The sequence below is a fragment of the Lissotriton vulgaris genome, chromosome 7, assembly GCF_964263255.1.
Source record: "Lissotriton vulgaris chromosome 7, aLisVul1.2, whole genome shotgun sequence".
NCBI classification, from domain to species: domain Eukaryota; kingdom Metazoa; phylum Chordata; class Amphibia; order Caudata; family Salamandridae; genus Lissotriton; species Lissotriton vulgaris.
This window is the reverse complement of record NC_141695.1, coordinates 609,240,002-609,261,050: the sequence shown is the minus strand read 5'-3', so window position 1 is coordinate 609,261,050 and position 21,049 is coordinate 609,240,002. Positions and strand designations below refer to the sequence as shown.

Below are 21,049 nucleotides of genomic sequence, written 5' to 3'. Positions count from 1 at the left end.
ATCTAGCTCCTGTTTCAGGAACTTCTTTAGTTTGGTAGTTATGCGGTACCACCCCATCATAACTTTCTCCTGACAAACTATTTTTTATGGACCTTTTTTTCACAAGTATTCCCATCCTGTTCTGCAGACATTTTATGCCTGAATCTTACTAACAGTTGGACATGTAGTTCTAAATTTCGTCATCTTTAGGGGAATTGAGCATTAAACAAATGCCTGAAACCCAAGTGGGACAACCTGGATTGAATCCGAATCACAGGCCAGCTCCACTCAGATTCATTCTCCCGCCATCGATCACGCTTGGATCGATGCCTTGCTCCCACCCGACGGGACTTCCATAATTTATCCTGATTCTTACCTTGGCTTGGAGCCCTGCTCCCACTCGACGGGACCTCCTTTTTCTACCCCTGTACACCCAGCCATCAGGCTCCTAAATTGATACGGAACCATTCTTCTACTCGAGCGTACACCGCCAGACTTGGCTTACAGCACCGTTTATCACTCAACCCAGTCCTGTGGAAGATCCAATTTAAGAGGATCGAAACACCTTCGACCACGCAGCGCAATCCAAGGCGCAACATACAATGTGTTTCATCTAAAACTACAGCCAGCCCAAAGTAGAACCAAAAAGACCACAATTCAGCTGGAACCATGTTTCTCCAACTCACTGTATATATTCATGCACTAGTCACTTTGCGCGTCTTTGCTGATCATTGTCATTGTCACTACCGTCACCACCGTGTACATCACTTGCACCAAGTACAATTAGGGTTGTATTAATTGAATTGTTTACAGTGCTGATTAAACTGTAACTTGTCACTTTCCTGTTTTGGATAAATCTGATGCCATGAGCACATAACTTCGAATGAGTCTCCTTTTTTCCTTTCTGATAATGTTTTCAACATATCCTTTGTAACTGTCTTTAAATAATGCCAGTTGGGATACCATATGTTTATATTAAATAAGCAGTAGCAAAGCCAATAGGCCAGCCCTTTTCACTTTGTAAATGCTTGTTTTGCAATACATGTTAACCCCTCCCATGCTCATGACGAGCTCAGCTCTGTGACCGTGTGTTCATGACGAGCTGAGCTAGTCATAACGGCCACAACGCTCGCACGCGGGGCTAATTCCCCTGCTGTGCTGAGCGTTCTAAAGAAACTGATGTGGCAGTGACTAGCTCAGCCTTTATGAGCATACTGCCATTGTGGCTCATAACCAGCTGAGCTCTTCATGAACACCGGGGCGATGTGCGCACCGCCCCCCAGCACAGTGGGGCAATTAGCCCTGCAGGCAAGGGTTAAGTCTGCCCTGGAACCATGCTTCTGGAAGAGCCTGCAAACCATCACCCATTCTTCTCCCCTCCTACCCTACAGCATGACTGATCCCGATCTGTTCTGCTCCTGCAATACCCCCCCCCCCTCTTAAATAATATTCAACTGCCTGCCTGTAGTGCCTGCTGCTACAATTTAGTAATGGCATGAATGCCCTGTCAGCTTGGCAAACAGCCCAGTTGGTGATTTAAGCTCACAAATGAACGCCCTCAACTGTAGGGCATTCTTAACTTCAATGGTTATGCAGCATTTTGGCCCTTTGTTCAGTCATCTGGTAATTTACGGCCACTTGGTTATAGCGCCACCAGTGGCGGCTCCTCTGCTAAGGCAGAGGAGTGTCGCCCCACTGCCTTGAAGCAGTAAAAAATGGGAAAAAGAAAATGATTAATATTATAGGTTTTTATTTGTCCTGCTGTGGCAGCTTTGCATGTCTGGGTGGGGCTGCAGAGCTGGGGAGGAGTGGTAGAGCCCTCCTTGGTGCACAAGGACTGTTTGGTCGGCCCAAAGTCATGCACACGTTCCTTATTCTCCATGCAGGCTGTAATGCAGCCAGCATGGAGAAAATTCCCAGGCCACCAGTCCCTGACTGCGTGCCGAACCGCGGTGCTCGGACCAATGGCAATGCTGCAATGTAGCGTTGCGATTTGTAAGGGGAGCTTGACTGCTTACTGGAGTCTGAGACAGGAGAGCAGGAGCGTAGATGCAGGACCTGGACTCTGGCTGTGAGCGGTGTGTTTAAAAAAAAAAAAAGTTATTGTACATTGTGACGAGTGCGAGAAGTGCATCCAAGCCCAGGCTCCCTTCCCCCCCCACATTACTGCTAAAGAGGGGCCTTAAGGGCTACAGCATGTATTGTGCTTATATAAGGGACCAACCACCAAACTCCTGCAGACTTTCAATGCTGGCTGCATGAAATGGTACCAACAAATGAGACCTTGACATGGCAAATCTCCTGTGTACCATACCAACCGACACTGCATGCAATATATGTAACTCTCCCCTACAGCAGGCCTTGTATCCATATCTCACTGCACATTTCCTTGGTCCTGAAGAAGTGCTTGGGATCTTCCCTGAAACCATTCACTGCGAAACATGTTTACTTTCTACATGCCCATTAGGGGTATGTTATCGGTCTAACTACCGAGGGCCATCTTCACCCTCAAGTAGCACAACCTTGTTTTTTTTTTACTGATGAGAGGGGTTATTCTCTATTAAGATCTCTAGCTACCCCTCCAGCCATATTTTAACCTTTCAATAAGACACCAATGCCACTCAGACCTGCTCACACCCTTACGGGTTTATCTCTAAAGATCTACGACCAAGTGACCCTTCGGGGGACCCATAGGGCATTGCAGAGCTGGCCTGACTAGGAGCGCTGCCCGACAATAAAGCAGGACATCCTTCAGGGTGTGTGAGGGCACCAAGATTAGGACACTGTCCCCAGACACTAACTTGAGAACTACTACGGCTTTCTATTTCATGCTCTACGTCTTCCTTACAGGAAATTACTCTTGCAGAAGTCAGTTTGGTATCAAACCACTCTACTGATGCCAGTATCGTATTTTAGAGATTCCCTTGAACCCTACTAGTCTTCTAGTGTGCTGGCACACACTGGCATCATCCAGCCTGCCACCCGAGACTAGTTTCTGGCCCTCCACCATAGGTAAGAGGACGTGCTCTCTGGTCTGGAAACTGTGCCTGATCTGGGGGAAGGTGCCATCACCTCAAGCAGGATGGCTAGTGTATCTGTAAACCAAGTCAAGAGGCTTCAAAGCCCCTGCCGCCTTATATATGCATCCCAGCTTCCTCCAGACCTGGAGAATGCCATCCTCTGTCCAGAGACCCCCCCCCAATTGGGCAACCTGCTGTGGTCCACAAAGAAGATGTCCAACATCTTGTTTGTTGGAATTGGGAACTCTGGAACAGGGCTATGCCCACTCCCCACAGGAAGTGGTCATGTAGGGGGGTGTAGTGACCCCAGAGGTTAGTCCCTAAATTTAGTATTTAGGTGGCTCTCTGATACCAAGGACTCTGCTCTTTTGTCCTTCAGTTCTCAGGAATTCGTCACCGCAAAAACTGAGGACTGACCACGTACTTGGCGCCTAACTGCTTGAACCTCAACCCCCACCTTGGCACTTTGACAACCAGTTCGCATCTACCATGGGGTGGAACAGCAATCCCCCCTGCAGCTGTAGGCACCTATGTGCATCTGTCCAGTCCATGTTTCTGGCTTTTGGGCCCATCAAGGGAACTGCAGTCCAGAAAGAGGCCTTCATTGCTCTAGGTCTGATCTGTCTCCTACCAATTTGGAGACTCCAGGAGCCACCCAGCACCAATACCATGTATAGTAGAGCATTTGCAGCAACCAAGGCTTGTATGTGTTCAGTCAGAACATCACCACTGCTATAACATACCTGCAAATCGAGGGATTTTTGAGAGGCCAGCTCCACACAGAGTGGCCCCGCTGGGTTTGTTTTGCCTTTTCTGCAGGTACACGAGTGAGCGCCTCTAACTCTCCGCCTGCTGAACCAACACCTCTGCAGCAGAGCTGCCTAGCCTGTGCTCAAGTAAACTGGCAGTTTCTGTGATAATAGACCCTCAGGGGTGAAGCCTCACCACCCCCCTTGGGTTCATCCGAACTGGTCCCCCAGTCCCCACCTTCAGTCTTTTTCTTATAGGTATTCTTGCCATTGACTTTAGCTTGTAGTGATTGAGGCTACCACTGCATATAGCACCTGCACACCCCAGGGCAGAACTTGAAATGATAGTGCTGTCTTGGACCTTTGCCCCTACTTACCTACTGTTCAGAAGAACAGTCCTGTAAGTAGTCTGCAAGTGTCTCTTTGCAGTGACTGTTGCACCCAATGGCTAAAATTACTGCATTCGAAGCTCCTGCAAAAAATTGAACTGTTTTTGTTTTTCCTGTAAAAAGCTAGAGCTTCCGAAGTACATGCCTGATTCCGATCTTGTCAAATTACATAAAACGTGTTTGTTTTCTAAATTGCTTGAGTTTTGAGTGTCGAAATGTACTGTGGACAACAAATACTTAACACTACCCTCTGACGCACCTAAACTGTTCATCCACACTTCCACAGAGCATTTGAGATTATTTTAAACCATGGAAGCCAATAAGGGTCACCTGGACTTTCTCATTTTGTATCATTTGGGTGCAATACATAAAGACGGCTTCCTACACTTCATTACGGTGTCTCCCGAAGAATCTGGTTCTTCCTATGCACTTGGGGCAAAAAAGGGAAAGTTGGACTGGTGCAAGCTGATCACTTATGCATTTTAACTGTCTAAAGTACAAATGTTGAACTCCAATATCCCAGTTAATGCATAAACTGCAGACCGCACAATTCAGAAACTATAAATGGTGATTGCCTCAGGCTTCGTGCTTTGCTATCCGCAGTTCATGCATTAACTGAGTTAACTGTGTGCTTTTATCACTCTACATCCACAACATGTACTCGGCTGTGCTCTTGACCAGTAACTGTTCATGATACAGCTCTGGATGCGCTTAACTCTGTGCGCTCTGCACAGACCAGACCAGGACTGTGCATATGGTTATATATGTGCTTTGCTCTACACAGGTGCAAACTCTGATGGTTCAACTGTAGCTGTGTCTCTCACTGGAGGGGGATCGGCTTCAATTTGCAGAATGATCAGGAATCTCCCCTCAAGTGGGTGTAGTGTTGCTGTATCCACCTGCAAGGGGATCTCTGGGGGGTTCCTGGGACCTTTCATCTCATCCCAGTGAGTCGACATCATTCAAAGTTGGGCAACATCAGTTCATCCTCCATGAGTAATCCGTGAGCCTCCAGACAGCTTTTGTCTGTACTACAGTTTAGGCAGAATGGCAAGGGCCCCCTCGCTTGCATGGGACTACCCTACATGCAAAGCACAATACACTATTGCTTTGCATGAACTATTTTGCAAAAGGGGCCACACCAGTGCCTGCGACCCTTTTTGTAATACTAAAGGACCCCAGAGAATGCAAAAACGCTCACATGTCTGAAACAGGCATGTGAGCGTTGTTGTATTCTCTGGGGTCCATTAGACCCTAGAGACCCTGGAGCACCTTGATCCAGGGCCAGGGGCTGCATTTCACAAACAGGTGTCCTTTTAATTTTTTTGCTTTGACTAAATAAAGATCATGCTTTTCACCCTGATTTTCTCAGTTAAATGTATGAGCAGCGATTGCCTCTTTGCGAAGCTTTGCAATGTGAGCCCTGCTTTTTGCAGTTAATGCACCCTTTTTGCAGTGCATGCACGCTTTCTGCAGTTAATGCACGCTTTTTGCAGTGCATGCACGAACTCTGATTTTTCGTGTTCCGTGTATTCACGTTCAATACAGTCCAGACAAATTGCTTGGCTTGACATTTTGGGATTAACCAGCAAGTGGCCATGGAATGTGCTCTTGGGCTGTCTTTTTGGGAGTGTCCTGGTAGAAGTCTCCAGCCCGAGGCTCCAGACTCTCGGGGCACACCCATCGATCAGCAGCGGACCCAAACTTTGTTGCAGGAACGTGATCCGAGGCCTACTAAAAGGGCAAGTCTCAGCTGTTCCGAGAAGAATAGCTTGCACCAATTACACCCGGGCCCACGGTCTGCTGCACAGGTGAAACCGACCCAATTTAATTATGTATTACGCAAGCACGCAGCTTCCTCTGGTGTAAAACGTAACCTGCTGCTCGGTGTCTTCCATTGTGCTGCTGCACGGAGCGTCTGAATGCAGTTCAAGCGGGGGGTGAACTTTCGAGAGATTCCCTAAAGTGACGTCAGGCAACGACTGACCTTTGCACGCCATTGTCTAGACTCCGGTGCCGCAGGTACTTTGAACACGTTTACTAACCTTCGCCCAGTTCATGGAACTCAAACGAAAGAAAAAGCATAGAAACTACACCTTGTACAGTTTGGACACTAGCGGTTTTCCCAGCTCTTGACAATCTTACTTATCATAAACTAAGGGAGCAGTGACCAACTGCTTGTGTCTGGACCTTCCACTGGCGGCTTCTGAAACCCCACAAGCAGGGCCGGCTGTAAGCTCATGGCGGCCCTGGGCAGGGAGCGTGGGTAGGGGGCCCCGGAAGAACGAAGGCGCGGAGGCCAGTGAAGAGGGAGGGTCAGGCTGTTTGGAAGTGAAACACAGCCGGAGGCCACCAAATCCCTGCCAGGGGCCACCAAGCAAATATGTATCCATCCTCACAGGATTATTATATTAAGGATATATATTGGTGTGGTGGCCCCTGGGGTTTGGTGGCCCTGTGCAGGTGCACAGCTTGCACGTGCCTAAGGCTGCCCCTGCCACGAGGTGGCGGAGTCAGTTCTGTCCTCTGCTGAGATCGCAGTCTGATGGGCCAGCGGACTGCCCCAATTTAAGGTTTGCATGGGTTCAAAATTTAAATTTACCACAATCTGGTAGAACCCAGACCTCTCCAGACATCCGCGATGCTTCGAAGTGTTAAGTCCCTAATAAATACTTTGGGTCTCTAACTTCATGGTATTTAATGATTTCCGATCTTTCCTGCGACTTGGGGGAGGGTATAGCTTGAAACCAACCCCTCCAGCTTGCACTATGTGAAGAGCTCTGCAGAGGCCGGCCTGCAGGGGGCGAGAGAAGCTGGCGACATTGTGATACTTTTGTGGCGCGTGCCTACCAGGACTAGAACTGCTTCTGCTGTATGCAGTATGGAACTACTTTTCAACGTCCCCAAATCTATAATGTCAAGTCGGTGGCAACGTCTAACCATCCACAGAATGCTGTGGCACTAGTCTCACCACACGAGCACTAGCAACACCGCTAAAGCTGCCTGTCGCCAGACCTTAAATTCAAGCCCCCCCCCCCCCCCTTCAATATTCTGGATAGTAGCCTTTGCGTTGTCCTACCATATGTGCAACATACCCTTATTCCACATGCACCAACACAGACCTGGTGGCACCTGTCTGGTTAATCTTGACTTCTGTCCGTATGTTGGACAGACTAAATGTGTAGTCCTACTATAAAGTTTCTTCCTTTGTGCAGGAGTGACTGTTCTAGCAAATTCCTTTTTTCCATTTTATATAGTAGTTGTGTTCCGTCCCGGAGTTTTCAAGTTGCTATATTTTAGTTTGTCTCCTAACAAGGGCCCCAGTCTGGAGAAGCTATGAGTACCTGGAGGCTTAGCTGGTCCCTTCTGATGGTCCCTGTGGAATGCAGCCTGTCAAGTTGACCATGTTCTTAACACTTAGTTGTCCCAAACGCCACTATGTTCTAGATGCACTTTTTCTGACTGCGGTTCAATGTAATTTTATAACTTTAACAGGGTCTTCTCTCCTCAAAGGACTGGAATCCCTCCTATTTCCAGCTGGACAATGTGCAGGATCCATGTACTAGGGCCAAGAGGCAGGTAGTGAAGTCTGGCCCGGCCTCATTCCTGTTGTATCCCGGAATCCGGTGTTCAAAGGGATTCCTCCATAAAGCCTCTGGTCTTGATCCAGGGGAAGCCCTCTAGTTCCCTCAACAGTCACGTCCATTTCTTTCTTGTGTACACCGGATCTCTCCCTTTCTGGGTTCAGGTGAAACGCCAGCTCTTGCACCAGCCATTGGAAAGCGGAGCATCTTTCTGGTTCCTGACCACGTGTAAGCAGATGGGGTTGGTATCTCACTTCTGGTTAGGTGGTGGAAGTAAAATGTTCCAGCAGCAGGCCTCTGTACCTGCAAAGTGTCCTATGGAACATCTCAAAGAAGAGACTTGACCTGTTCAGCTAAACCTCGACCACAAGCTCAAACAGTCAGTGCAGTCTTAACTCATTCGCATGCTGGCCAGTTGCCCAAGGGCCCCATGAGCATGGGCGCCCCATGCAGACCAGAATTTAACACTAATTTTCTGTTGAACGTTTTTATTCCTGTGAGTGGTTGAGTAGGCCGGGCCCAGTGCTCTGCCCAGGGTCCTGTAATGCTGATAAGACAGCCTTGTCGACAGCCAGATGACGTTAGTGCATTATAAACCAAACCTCATTGCCACCCCTTTGATATGTGAATTTAACATCACTGAGGTCCTACCATCTGGGTGCCATAGTGTGATATGTAACCCGTTCAGCACCATTTGGGATGGACAATCACTTTATAAATGCATGTTTGGGGTGGACATGCCAGGTATCGGCCATGTGCACATTCCACATGCACTTTATAGACTTGTTAAATGTGCAGTTCTGCTGTAATTGTGATGTATAATGGTTACTCCTAGAATGTTGGGTCTGTACTGAAGATTAGCCCTGTAGTAATGCTACTGATATTAACTGGTCTGGTAGCCATTCTAGGACTGCGGGAGACAAGTGCTCCGTGTTTCATAATAACCAGGAAAAAAGGAGTCTCTGGGAGGAATTGTACAGCAAAAATGGTCTTGTTGAGCTAAATAACAGTGGGTATACTGAAATGCTAGACTTAATTGGGAGATGTGGGAATTGGCAAAGTTGGAAGTAGCAAATACACATCTATATTCTGAAAGGTGGCAGAGCCTTCTCTGAACGGGCACCACGTAACCATAGGTGCAAAATCTTCGTGTAGGTAAGGATCTTGTGTTCTGCTTTCTTACCCCAGCTCTGGTAGGAAAATGGAAATTGCCTGAAGGGATGGCACTTAGAATAGTGTACATTGAGGCTGAGAGGGTGCATTCTTATGAGCCAGGATGAATGCCTTAGGGGCACTCTGTTCCAGGCCTGACATGTGGCAGCAGTGTGCATTTATCTTGTCTGTACATCGGTCCGTAGAGGGCAGGTTGGAGGTGGGCCTGGGGCAGATCTTGCTACTTTCAGCAATCCAGTGGGTTGAGGGGGCGGGGGGGTCTGTTGCCCATGCATCCTATGGTCCTGATCCATCTTGTTGCTTTCAGGTGCAGTCACTACGTGGGCTGGTCAGTGCTTCTGCAAGTCAGACACCCCTATTCTGAAGACCATGTGGCTCCTGAGGTCTCCTACGAGTGCAGAGGATCACTGGAAGGCCACCCGGTGAGATGCCACCCTCACTATGCATGCTTCCTTCTGCCTGCTTCTTGAGCTTGTATTTATGGTATCTGGTGCCTGTTTGCAGTAATATTGAGGCACGACTTACAATATTTCTTTGCTGTTCTACCCCGGGGCTTCCTATGCTCTATACCAGTACGTTCTGTGCTTTGTACACCAAAGGGGGGGGGGGGGGGGGGTTCTGAGCCTTTCATACAAATGAGTCCAATGTACACCCGCCTCGGGTATGTTCTTCGGGGGGTGGGGGGGGGGGGGAGGGGATGTTAGCTCTTATGCTCAATGGCATACACTCAAACCACTCTGGTCACGCTGCGGAATATACGTAACACTTTTTTATCTTTCTTGCAGGGTTGGAGAGGATGTCTTCCATCCTGTGAATAAAAGCTGGATCTGTGACTCCGATGTGGATGAACACCAATAAATTCTTCAGGAAATGTTTGCTTTTTTTTTTTTCAACAAAAAACAAATGCTAATAATTAGTTTGCTCTGGTCTGAAGTGTCATTGCTTCTTTGAAGTGGGCATTACAGTGGGCACCACTGAACAGCGCATGCCAGATTCCCAGTTCTGAGCTGCTTCAACCAAGAACTGTTTCACTTAGGTCCATGGCTGCCCTCTAACCATGAGCAGCCCTCCATGCACCGCCTTCAGGGATCCCCCATCCCCTGCATGGGTCTGATTTAGGTATTCCCTATGAGATGTACTGGAATCATTGGATTCTGGCTTTCCCTCTGCAGCAGCTTGGTCTGTTTCGGAAAGCACGGACTACACTCCTCCTGCCACCCCTGTGCCCCATGGGAGGTGTCTGGTGATGACCAGGTCCATGCTATGGTAGAGGTATAGGTACTATACTGGACACAACCCTCTGCATTGGAATGGACATCTGTATGTAGCGGCAGTAAGGCCATTAACATGTGCTTCCCTTGGTAAAGCCCAGATAATCCTCGTGCTGATTCTGGCACCAGGGCCAGAACCTGGGTATGAACATGCATGATGCCCCGGCACCAATTGCCCAGGCGGGTCCAAGTCTACAATTGGCTGAGTCCCATCAATAAGATCTCGCAGAAGAGGTCTCTGTGGAGGAACACATCTTTTCCAATGAGTTATCTCAATGTTAAAGACTCCGGAGGGGAGGGAGGGGGGGGGGAAGGGGGGTGGGGAGGGGGGGCGGGGTCTTTAAATCTGGTGTCTTTGGAATTTCAGCAGTGCTTAATCTCGGCAAGGGTAAAAACAGCAAGGGGCTGCTTAGACCTGGTTTTGAATTGATTGGAGGTTCAGTACAGTTGATTGGAGGTTCAGAGGGTGCAAGCTTCTAATTTACAGTCCACATTTGAACATTGCAGCCATGAACTTTCTCTTCAATGGCCTCCTTCTCAGATTTGTGCTTTTTGTCCTACAGTTATTGGCGTCCATCTCCTAAAACGCAGAGCTATCTCCGAATCAGTCTGAATATACTTTCCTTCTCGGAACTGTAGTATGGTGCCATATGTAACTCCGCTTGCCATCCTCTAGTCTAGACGCACAAATGTCACCCTCCCTAGACTCCACCCGGTGCCAGGCAGGCTGCTGGCTCAACTGGGGATCCATCGCAGCATTTCCAGTATGATAGGCGATCACTGCTCCTCTTGGACGAGTCACATAAATGCAGAGGTAACATAGATCTGCGGGGAGAAATCACCCCCACGTGCGCTCGCTGGAAGTGGTGGCATACGCAGGGCACTCTAGCTAATATGATGACTGAACGCTGTGCTGGAGGCGACGCCAAGGTTGGCCAGGGGGTATGATTTAAAGCCTTATTACCGAATACACGATCCCTTCAGAAACACAAACTTCAGATCTTTGCTCTAGCGCAGGAATCTTCTCCTGTCTTGTTGTTCCTCACGGAGACCTGGTTGTCGCAATCTTCCAAACATAGCAACGGCAATTGCTCCCGGCTATAAGATCTTTAAATTAGATTGGTGGGTCTGTAAAGGAGGGGGTAATACTGATTGTCTATAAAGAGAAATTTTTATGTAATTCCATCTCACTTGGTTTATTAGAGGGCGCTGAACGTCTTGGCTTCAGTACACCTTGTCAGCGCAACCCTTGTTAGCCGGTGCTCTGATGTACAGGCCTCCTGGTCCTGCTAAATCATTTCTGAACTCTATCGGTGAGATTATTGCACCTCTTGCCCTCCATTATAACCACTACATGATTCTGGGGGATTTTCATCTACATATGGACATTCCCACTGACTCTTAAATCCTACCCTCACTCAATCCGTTCTTGAACTGGCTCCTGCAGTCCTGCACCCCACACATAAGAGGTGACGCCCTCGATCAGATCTTCACCAATAGAACACTGGAGGTTGATGCACCCCTTTCCTTGTTATGGTCTGACCACTATCTTATTGCTTTGAGGATACCGAAGCTGGGAGTGGGTGGTCAGATGGCTTTGAAGAAGGTAACAAAATTCAGTGCCTTCCACCGGATTGTTACTGCGACTCTTTGTGAAATGCTCGCATCTTCAACTTCCTCCTTCTCGGAAATTCTGAGCGTGATGCTTGTTTGCTTGAATCTTGGGTGCTCCATAATGTCCACCAATTATCCCCCATGCAGTCTTTTTCACTGAAGAAAACCAAATCCACAGCTCCCTGGTTCAATCAGTTGCTTAAAGCCAGCAAAAACATCTGCAAATGGCGGAAAAACTATTTGGGTGCTAAAAGTGAATACAAACAAGCACTTAAGTCATTATAACAAAGTGTATGAGGCAAAAGAGAATAACGTCTGTCAAAATAGAATTGCCCAATTTTATAAATAAGTAGCTTTTTAAAATTGTAAAAGCCTTTACAGACCCAATCTCGACCCAACTTTTTCTCATGAAAAATTATGACGATTCAAGACTCTCAGGGAGGACCTTCCATCTGACTGCAAATCGTTACCACTACCAGTTTCCTCCCCGGTACCCATGCCAGGAGCTGCCCCCTCTGTGGCAATTCCCGATGCTGTCCCTGGAAGTCTCCCTAGCCACTATCAAACACCTGAAGTCTGGCTCCCCTACCGACCCCTGTCCCGCTAAAGTGCAAGCATCCGTAGCACTGGCCATTAACCCGGTGGTTAATAACAATTTTAATACCTCATTAGATACTGGACACATGCCTTCTAGGTGGAAACATGCCAAAATTATGCCTTTGCTCAAAAAGCCCTCATCTGATCCTAAAATACCACAAATTATAGGCCGATCTCCCTGCTTCCAGCCTTTTCCAAGAAATGTTAAGGTAGTTACAGACTATGTGGAAATCAACAATCTTCCACATTAGTCGGTCTAGTTTCAGAGCCAACCATTGTACCGAGTCTGCTCTACTAGAAGTCTCTGAACACATTTAAGCAAGCCTGGATAAAGGAGGGAAAGCCATCCTAATCCTGTTAGACCGGTCAGCGGCCCTTGATACCATTCCTCGTGATAGGCTCTTGGACTGTATCCTGACTCTTGGTATTGGTGGCTCTGTTTTAAAATGGCTCACTTCCTTTTTTACAAGATTGGGACCAGGGGTTCAGGACTCCTCCTTTTGAGGCTGAAATCCCTGGTATGGATGGGGGGGGGGGGGTCCCCTCAGGGTTCCATTCTGAGCCCCATCTTCACTCTTTATGTCCCTTCTGACTTGGCAGTCATACGGAGCAAAAATGATTTCCTATGCAGACGACACACGTCCTATTCACTTGTGACAAAGGGAAGAGTTTTGAGGCAGTCAGATTAAAACCGGTATGTCGAGTGTTTGCATGGTTCACAATTAACCAGCTCAAATGCAACCCTGAAAAGCCAGAAATTATTTTCTTTGGCGTTTCCCGTCGGACAATTGGAAACTTAGGTGTCCTGAGGATATGTCTCCCCCCCTCGCCGCTCAACAAACGGTAAAAAACTTGGGCATCATGATCGACAATTGCCTTTCTATGAAAGCCCAAGTTCAATTGGTGGGGGGAACGTGCTTGGCCTCCTTAGGTTGCTGAGAAAGTTCCTTCCACTCCGGTCTTTGGACTGCAGGAAACTCGTGGTCCAGGCATTGTTTACATCAAGATTGGACTACATGAATATACTTTATCTTTGCCTCCTGGAATACCTTCTCAGTTGCCTGCAGGTGGCACAAAATGCTGTGGCCAGAGCCGTTCTCATTCTGAAATCTAGGACTCGTATCTTCCCACCCCCTCAGAGCTCGCCATTTGGTCCCAGTGAAAAATAGAATCCAGTTCAAGGTCCTGGTGTTCTTTACAGTATTTCACAGAAGGGGATTCTAGGTACCTTCGCAGAAGGATTACCCACTATGCTCAGTCTAGAATTCTGGGATCCTCCTCTATGAATCTGGCAGCGGTCCCTAGAATAGCTCATGCCCGCTCAGGCTGCCTCTTTCAGGTTACTCTGTGCACAGGCCTGGAATGTGCTTACCGCATCGTTGAGTGGTGATGGATTTAGCAACTTTTAGGAAGCTCCTTAAAACTTTGCTCTTCAATCAATAATCCAACTTTCTTTAGCTGCTGGGTTTTTTCTCACCACCCACTCCCCTTCTCATCTTGAAGTTGCACTTTATGCCTTTTGATGCGCCCAGACACTCTTCTGATTAGCTGCACACTATAGAAATGTCTTTTATTTATATTCCTTCACCCCATGCCTTCAACCCAGAAGAGGATCAAGGAAGTCTGCTGGAAAAGGCTGAGAAACTGATTACCAGAGGGGTGCAAATCCTCTACAGACTCCCATTAAGGTCAGACGGGAGGGGACCACAGACTGCGGCATTCCATCACATGAGGGTAATATGTCTACAGACCTGTGAGTGTCCAGGATTTGAAGGAGTAGCTCTACCACCTTCACCTGGTCCAGCGCAGTTGGCTCCGCATTGCTTGATGCTGACTTACTTTATTTGGTGCAACACTGATGCCTGCAATTACAATGTCCCTGGGTGAAGTGCTTTGTTGTCCAAGGATCATGTACTTTTTTTTGTTGACTTCATAAATTAAATATGTGCGCTCCTGGCCCCAGTCATGGTCACTCGGAGGATATCCAATCACGATTGCACACTATACTACAAGGCATTTCTTATGCCACTATTTATTTTGAAAGTTTTATAAAGCGCGAACAAGATCTTTGCAGATATCAGAGCGCTTTACAGAGCAGGGGATACAATCAGGAGAGTGAATAACAGGCCATTAGGTATAGCGTAATTGTAGGTAATAGGCACAGTAAAACAGATACATCAACAATGCAAGTAGTACAAGTGTGAGCATAGACAGTCAGGTAAGTCAACAATACAAATAATACAGATAATCGCAGGGATCGAACAGATAATACAGATCGGTGCAGAGACTTTAAAAATCCACGTTAATAGTCCAAGTGTATTTAGCCATGAGGATAGCTTTTACTACTTTTTAGGTCTCGCCTGTCGATGCGCATGCGCATCGAGCAAGCGAGAGTATTGGGACTTATCCACTCTTTATCCACACTGCAAGGAATCGTGGCGATTCCTTGCAGTGCCCGTGACTTTTAAGCTCAATGCGCATGCGCATTGAGCTTAAAAGCGCGTGCACGTCCGTCTTTGTTTACCCGCTCCGCCCCCTCACCTTCCCGCCGTCTCGCATTTCCCCTGCCGCATCAAAGGCTTTCACGGCCGGCCGGCCGGCCGTGTCAATTACATTCCAAAGCCCGCTCTCCCTGCTCCGCCCCCTGCTCCGGCCGAGATGCATTTCTCCTCCCTCCTCCTGGGTCAGGTTACCCTGCTTTCTCGGAGCTGGGCAGTCACAACCCACCCAACCCCTGCGCCGCATGTCTGTTCCCAGCATTCTACAGTGTCGCGGTGCTTTGAACATTTTTGCAGGGTTGATTTTAATTTCCAATCCAGCCTTAGTTTGGCAGAGTTCTCTGTGTAATGGAGGGCGGTGGGTAGATGGCAAAACACACATATACAGGGGAATTATTCCCCAGCTCTCTCGCTTCTCCACAGACCCGCCCTCATTCATAGGCGACGAGGAAAGCAAAGCCTCGATCGAGTTCTTCTTAAAAAGTTCTTCTTAAAAGTAAACTTTCGTGTAGCCACGCTGTTAGTTTAATAAACTGCACAGATTGTATAGACACCATAGGGTGAAAGGCTGCGTAATCCCGCCTGGATTCGAGCAGGCGACTAGCCACCCCTATCCTTGGCCACCAACACCACCCGCACCTCCCCTCCCCCGCAGATGGCATCGCCGCGCTGGAATGCTAATACGTAGCCAGGAGGCAGGCGCACATTTCAGCCCTCGGGTGTTCTGCGACCTTTGTACCGCCGCAGGACTCTGCACCTTTCTCAGCGTCCTCCCTCGCGCCCTGAACTGCACCCAGCAGTATCCTCTAGGTCTTTCCATTTAACAGTCCCTCGGAAGTTTTCTGCTTTTCTGTTTTGTTTGGCGCCGCTGCCGCCTCCTCCTACTTTGACGTGCCCAGATGAGGACGTGTCTAGCCAACCTCCCGTTCTTGTGCACTCTTTTATTGGGGATCATTGGACTGTTCAGATGTCTCACCCCTTTGCCCACATCACGGAGCGGCCCCTGCTTTACGGTGTAAATACCCCCCGCCACAAAGCGCTGTTAGTTCTGCCTGCACAATAATGGACAGAAATATGTATGCAATGTAAGGATTGTTTACCGTGCGGGGCAGAACAGTTCCTGCTGTTTTCAGGGAAGCGCTCACAGGAATGTTCTGCCTGTAGCCTCACGCGGGGTCACGCTCTCAAGGAGTCTGAAGTGCACCTTTACTTTTATTGCCGGGTTGTTCACCTCCAGCTTTATAAACAAACAAAAAAGACTGGAGTGTTCAGAACGCACACGTATTAAATATGATTTTTACGTAGATTTAAAAAAAAAAGAAAAGCAAAACGGCACACCTGAGACAGCGGCTAACCGGATCAGAAGTTTCTGCAACTTTTACGTTGGGCTTTCACCTACAGGTACATGCATGTAAAATATAAGGCGCGCGTCTTAATTTAAAAAAATCAAAAATCCAAGTTACATTTATTTGAGCGAAATGCTTTTTCCTGGTTGATGCAATCACTTTAATTAGTCCCAGCTGATTATAATTCTAGTCGGTGCACGGGGGAAATAGGAATGTGTATTTATAGTGCCCAAAAGTCGAAATATATGACAAAACGCACTGTGAATAAGAAATCATAACATCTCCACTCCTCGATTCTTCTTATGATACTGGCGTCAAGTGCAGGTTTGGCTGTTTTAAGTCGCATTATTCAATGGCAGCTTCACTTTCAGGATTACTGAATAGGCAGCATTTCTTGGCAATATTTCTGCTCCAGGAGGGTACATAATTTCTACATTATTTTACGGTGTCATCACCAAGAAGAGATAGTACCAGTTCTCCCATTTCTGAAATTGGCATAGAAGTTAGGGGTCAATTTAGAGTTTGGCAGATGGAGTTTACTCCGCTGGGAAGGCAGAGCACATTACCATGACCACAGGAGCATTTGAGTTAGAGCTTTTAGAATTGTTTATGGCTTTTTTTATTTGTAATTCTTTAGCATTGGCTACAGGAAACAAAAATGCTAAAGATTTACAAAAAAAACACAAACAATTCTAAAAGCACTAACTCTAATGCTGCGAGACCTATTGCATTTCCAATGCTTGTTTAAAGAGTGTGATGGAGGAGATAAGCCTGGTTTCAGGAGGGAGTGAGTTCCAGATCATGGGTGCCATTCCTGAGAAGGAGCGTTTGACCTGCCCACCTCAATACTGCTTCAGAATTTGAACCACTGCAACTGAACCCATGCTCAATGGTTTTCTTCAGTGGTGGGCTCAGCTTGATGTAGTCCTGACGGATTAGAGCTATTTTGGTAGAACGTTAGTGGTCTGTAAATGTGGCTGGCAACAGATTGTATAGAAACACACATCTGGCTTTTTTGACGTTGGGCGCTAAGCTGTCTGTTCCTTTTGCTTGGTACAATGGTTAATTCGGATTTGCATACCTTACTCTTTAATAAGGTCCCAGTAATATGACAGTAAGGTTTGATGTAGCATGAGAGCTACAGGGCAGATTTACACCACCCACATGAGTGACTTTAAAAGCATGGCTTCAGAGCTGCCTCTCTAGGGCAGAAACTACTGTGGCCGAAAGATGCAGCCAGCACGTGTCCATGTTATGGTTAAGTCAATAGGGGCGTGGCTAGAAACATGTTGACCTAGTAGGAAAGTGGACTCCTAATTTCTCCTTTCCCTTTTTTATTCAAGCCGACCAGGGGACAGATTAAATTAGTCTCACAACCCTAGCCAGGTATTTTTAAACTTCACCCTACACTTAAAACCCTCACTCCTATGTGGAGGGTCAAACTTCTGAACATAGCTAGGTTCCATTTTTGTGAAGTAAGCTGCCCCACAAGCCAACATCCCCAGACTGAGCGTACTAGCCTGTGAGAGGACAGACCAAGTCCATTGAGCATGTGTGGGGCATGAGCAGACTAAGGTCCCATTTGACTTTGATTTTTGGAGCAAGAATGACTTCTATTGGTGGTTTGGGAGCATATGCACATAACCTACGATTGACTGCACCCAGACTTTGCTGAATTGCTTATTAATTGGGGCACAGTTACCATATGTAGATTGTTACAGTGTGACACGACATTCAATATGAAATTATCCTGATCATGAATTTACAATCCTCATTGCTAACAGCATTGACCAGGTTATCGAACCATCACTACCTGAATTAGGCACTCCACTTACAGCTTAACATTTAAACCGCAAATAGTCCAGCCACTGAATTAAGGCTTTAGTTCACAGATCCCTAATTGAGGCCCCCTCCTCGCTGTTCCCTCAACTTGTGTTGACTGAGTATCAGGGGTACCTTGAGTATCAGGGGTACCTTGTCTGCATGCCATTCCTTCATTGTTGGGGGCGGGACCTTTTCCCAATGCATTGCGACCCTACTCTTGGCCAATACTAATCCCATCGCTACGGTTTTCCTGTCTTTAACATTTATCTCCTAGTCCTCTCCCAATAGCACAAGCATGGGATCTAGCGCCGAAGCGGAACCAATGACTTCCAATTCACGACCCCCCCCCCCCCCGCCCCCCCCAAAAAAAACTATCTGGTCACTAACATGATACATGTAAAGTCCAGCTTATCTGCGTTCAGCCAATAAAGCACTGGAGAGCCTTGTTCTGCTCTATAATAAAGCTCTAAGTCTGGGGCAGTCAGTCCACCCATGTCATATGGCAGCACCAGAGTGTTCCACTTCACCCTAGGTTGCTTCCTGGCCAGGGCAGCCTAAGCAGCTGATATCGCGGCGCGTTGAAGAATGAATGGGGCATTGACATCAGGATATTTTGTTAAAGGAATAAGAAACTGGGGAGGACCCCCATCTTCATAATTGCCAAGTCCTAGACAGCAAAAACAAGGGGGGAACCTGGTATCCTAATCAATTCTAAAGCTTGATTTATGCAACAACCACACTAATCTTTTGGTGAATGGGTTATTTATTCACCCTATTTTTTCAACAACTTATTTTTTTTTTATGTTATGACCTCGCATCCTTCTAATAAAACACATAATCGTTTACACAACATTTATTCCGATATACAATACCAACAGTTTTCACAAACATTAATTTGACATTATTTTACATAAACGTAAATGCAACACAAGACCAATGTATCATATACACTCCGAATGATGCCATTAACTTTCCTTTATGTCAAACAGTGGTTCAAGTGGCAAACAATTAAATAAAGTAAATAATATATATACTCTGCACAATGGCATTTAAAAAATGGATCCTGTGGATGTCAGACAGAGAGGGGAATACTGTTTGATTGAATATATGCAGTTTTTTTAGAACAGTAAATCAAATTCTTTTTTACATATATGCTTTGAAAATAGTGCTTTGTGTCCCCAGTGTGTACTGGAAGCAAAAACAGAAAAGGAAGTACATTTGTGACAACAGTGCTATATACAGTTTGGTTTCCTGCATCTGAGAAAGGATCAATGAATGATTATTTATCCAACCACTGTATTAATAAACAATGTTGGTGATTCATTTCTCGCTCTAGTCTACGGTGTTTCAACCCTTCTGTGGATGTGGGGTCTCATGTGGGGACATCTGAAAGTCAAGAATGGGAAAGTGGCATAAGCTTCCAGTAAGGGAAAGCATATATATATATATTTTTTTTTTTATATGATGGCCAAGAAGTTACCTGAGCGTGTGGAACAATATGCACAGCTACGTGTGTGAAGTGAAGAACACTGGTGTATGAATAAAGAAGAATACTCACACTGGACCCAGCCTGGTGCTACTGATAGAGCGCGTAGGTTACCCGGGTCATTAGATTACCAATTTCCACGCACTGGGCCCTGGTGTGCATGTAATGACAGAATTTTTCATGAACCAGGTGAAACCTTTACCACGCTACTATGAGTAATTCGGGGGGTGTCACTTACACCACTTACTATACATGTACCTGACTTACCCCAGGCACATTACTCCTGATGGATCAGGAGCTAGCAGTGGACAGGTAACAAGATTCATAAAAGGGTAGAAAACCTTTCACGTTTAATACTTTAATGACATTTACTTTGTAAAATGACCACAGACACCTGATGGAGTTTAAAGTTTTATATAAGAAAATTTCAGAATGAATATGCCAGAATAATGAGGCAAATGCGAATCAACACATCAATGATTAATTTTAAAGCCACAATGTAACTATGGATCAGGGCAAGTACCATTAGAGTAGTTGGGAACACTAAAGGGTATGAGCATTTAGAAAACACGCTATTCAGCACGAGTTTAAACTAAGGAAAAAGGACGTGAGGAGGATCTAATATATGTGCTAATATTCTTAAACCTAATCCCTAGATCTTATGCTATTCTTACTAAATTCACGGCAATCAGGCTAAAGGGAAGGGTAAAATGGAACATACTAAAATAATATGACAGTTCAATAATGTCCTATAGGTAGGGAGAGAAGTGGAACATCACTAATAATCAATTGCATATAAATTGCTTTCAGAGATGGTAGAGCAATGTTACAGGCAAGAGAGCTTTATTAAGAAGGGAAGAAAGAGTATAGTCAGTCAGACACCCACAGAGGATATTTACCTAGAACGAGAATGATGACCAACCCTGGCCACGGGTCAGTTGGGACAAGACGGGGACAAGGACCCTCAAGGATTGGAGTATCAGAAAGTGAGCAGGTACAGCTCGTAGACAGTCAGGACAGGATACCCCTCAGGTTTGGATCAGGACTGGGCTCACCAAGGTACGACCAACATCCACAGCTTAGGATGCAACGCCTGCGTTACCCCCTCTCTGCAAGTAATCCGCCAGTAACCCCGTTTGGGTTTTCGAATTTCCCAGCAAAGTGCTCCGCCAGCACTTAAGACTATTTCCACCCCTTCTAGTTTTGTGGAAAGTACGGGCAGAGTGCTCCGCAGCACTCTGTATCAATCACCTATAGAGTTCGTAGGGTCAGTGACAGGTCTGCTACTCGGACAAGTCGGACAATTTCTCTAAGCTATACTAAGCTAGTTATACTGTTTTGGGACCCCTAGACCACCCACAAATGTTGCAAGTGACACAATTCCCACGTTATGATTGGTCAGGAGAGGTGACTTTGTCACTGTCACCACCTATAATTCAGTGTTCTCATCATGAATATTCAATTTTGGATACCGCCCCTTGGGTTCACGTTCCCAGGCATAGGAATATAGAAGACAATG

The 21,049-nt window shown here is 46.6% G+C and overlaps 1 protein-coding gene across 1 annotated transcript in view; it reads left to right on the top strand.

Annotated features, from left to right (window-relative positions):
• LOC147702114 (avidin-like) overlaps positions 1-9,797 on the top strand; it is a 29,414-nt gene extending 19,617 nt beyond the window's left edge. Inside the window, exons 3-4 of the mRNA XM_086928750.1 lie at positions 9,202-9,316; positions 9,680-9,797. Of these exons, the coding sequence (XP_086784876.1) occupies positions 9,202-9,316; positions 9,680-9,752 (188 nt within the window). The 3' untranslated portion in view covers positions 9,753-9,797. The remainder of the gene's footprint in view (positions 1-9,201; positions 9,317-9,679) is intronic.
• Positions 9,798-21,049: the final 11,252 nt, after the last annotated feature.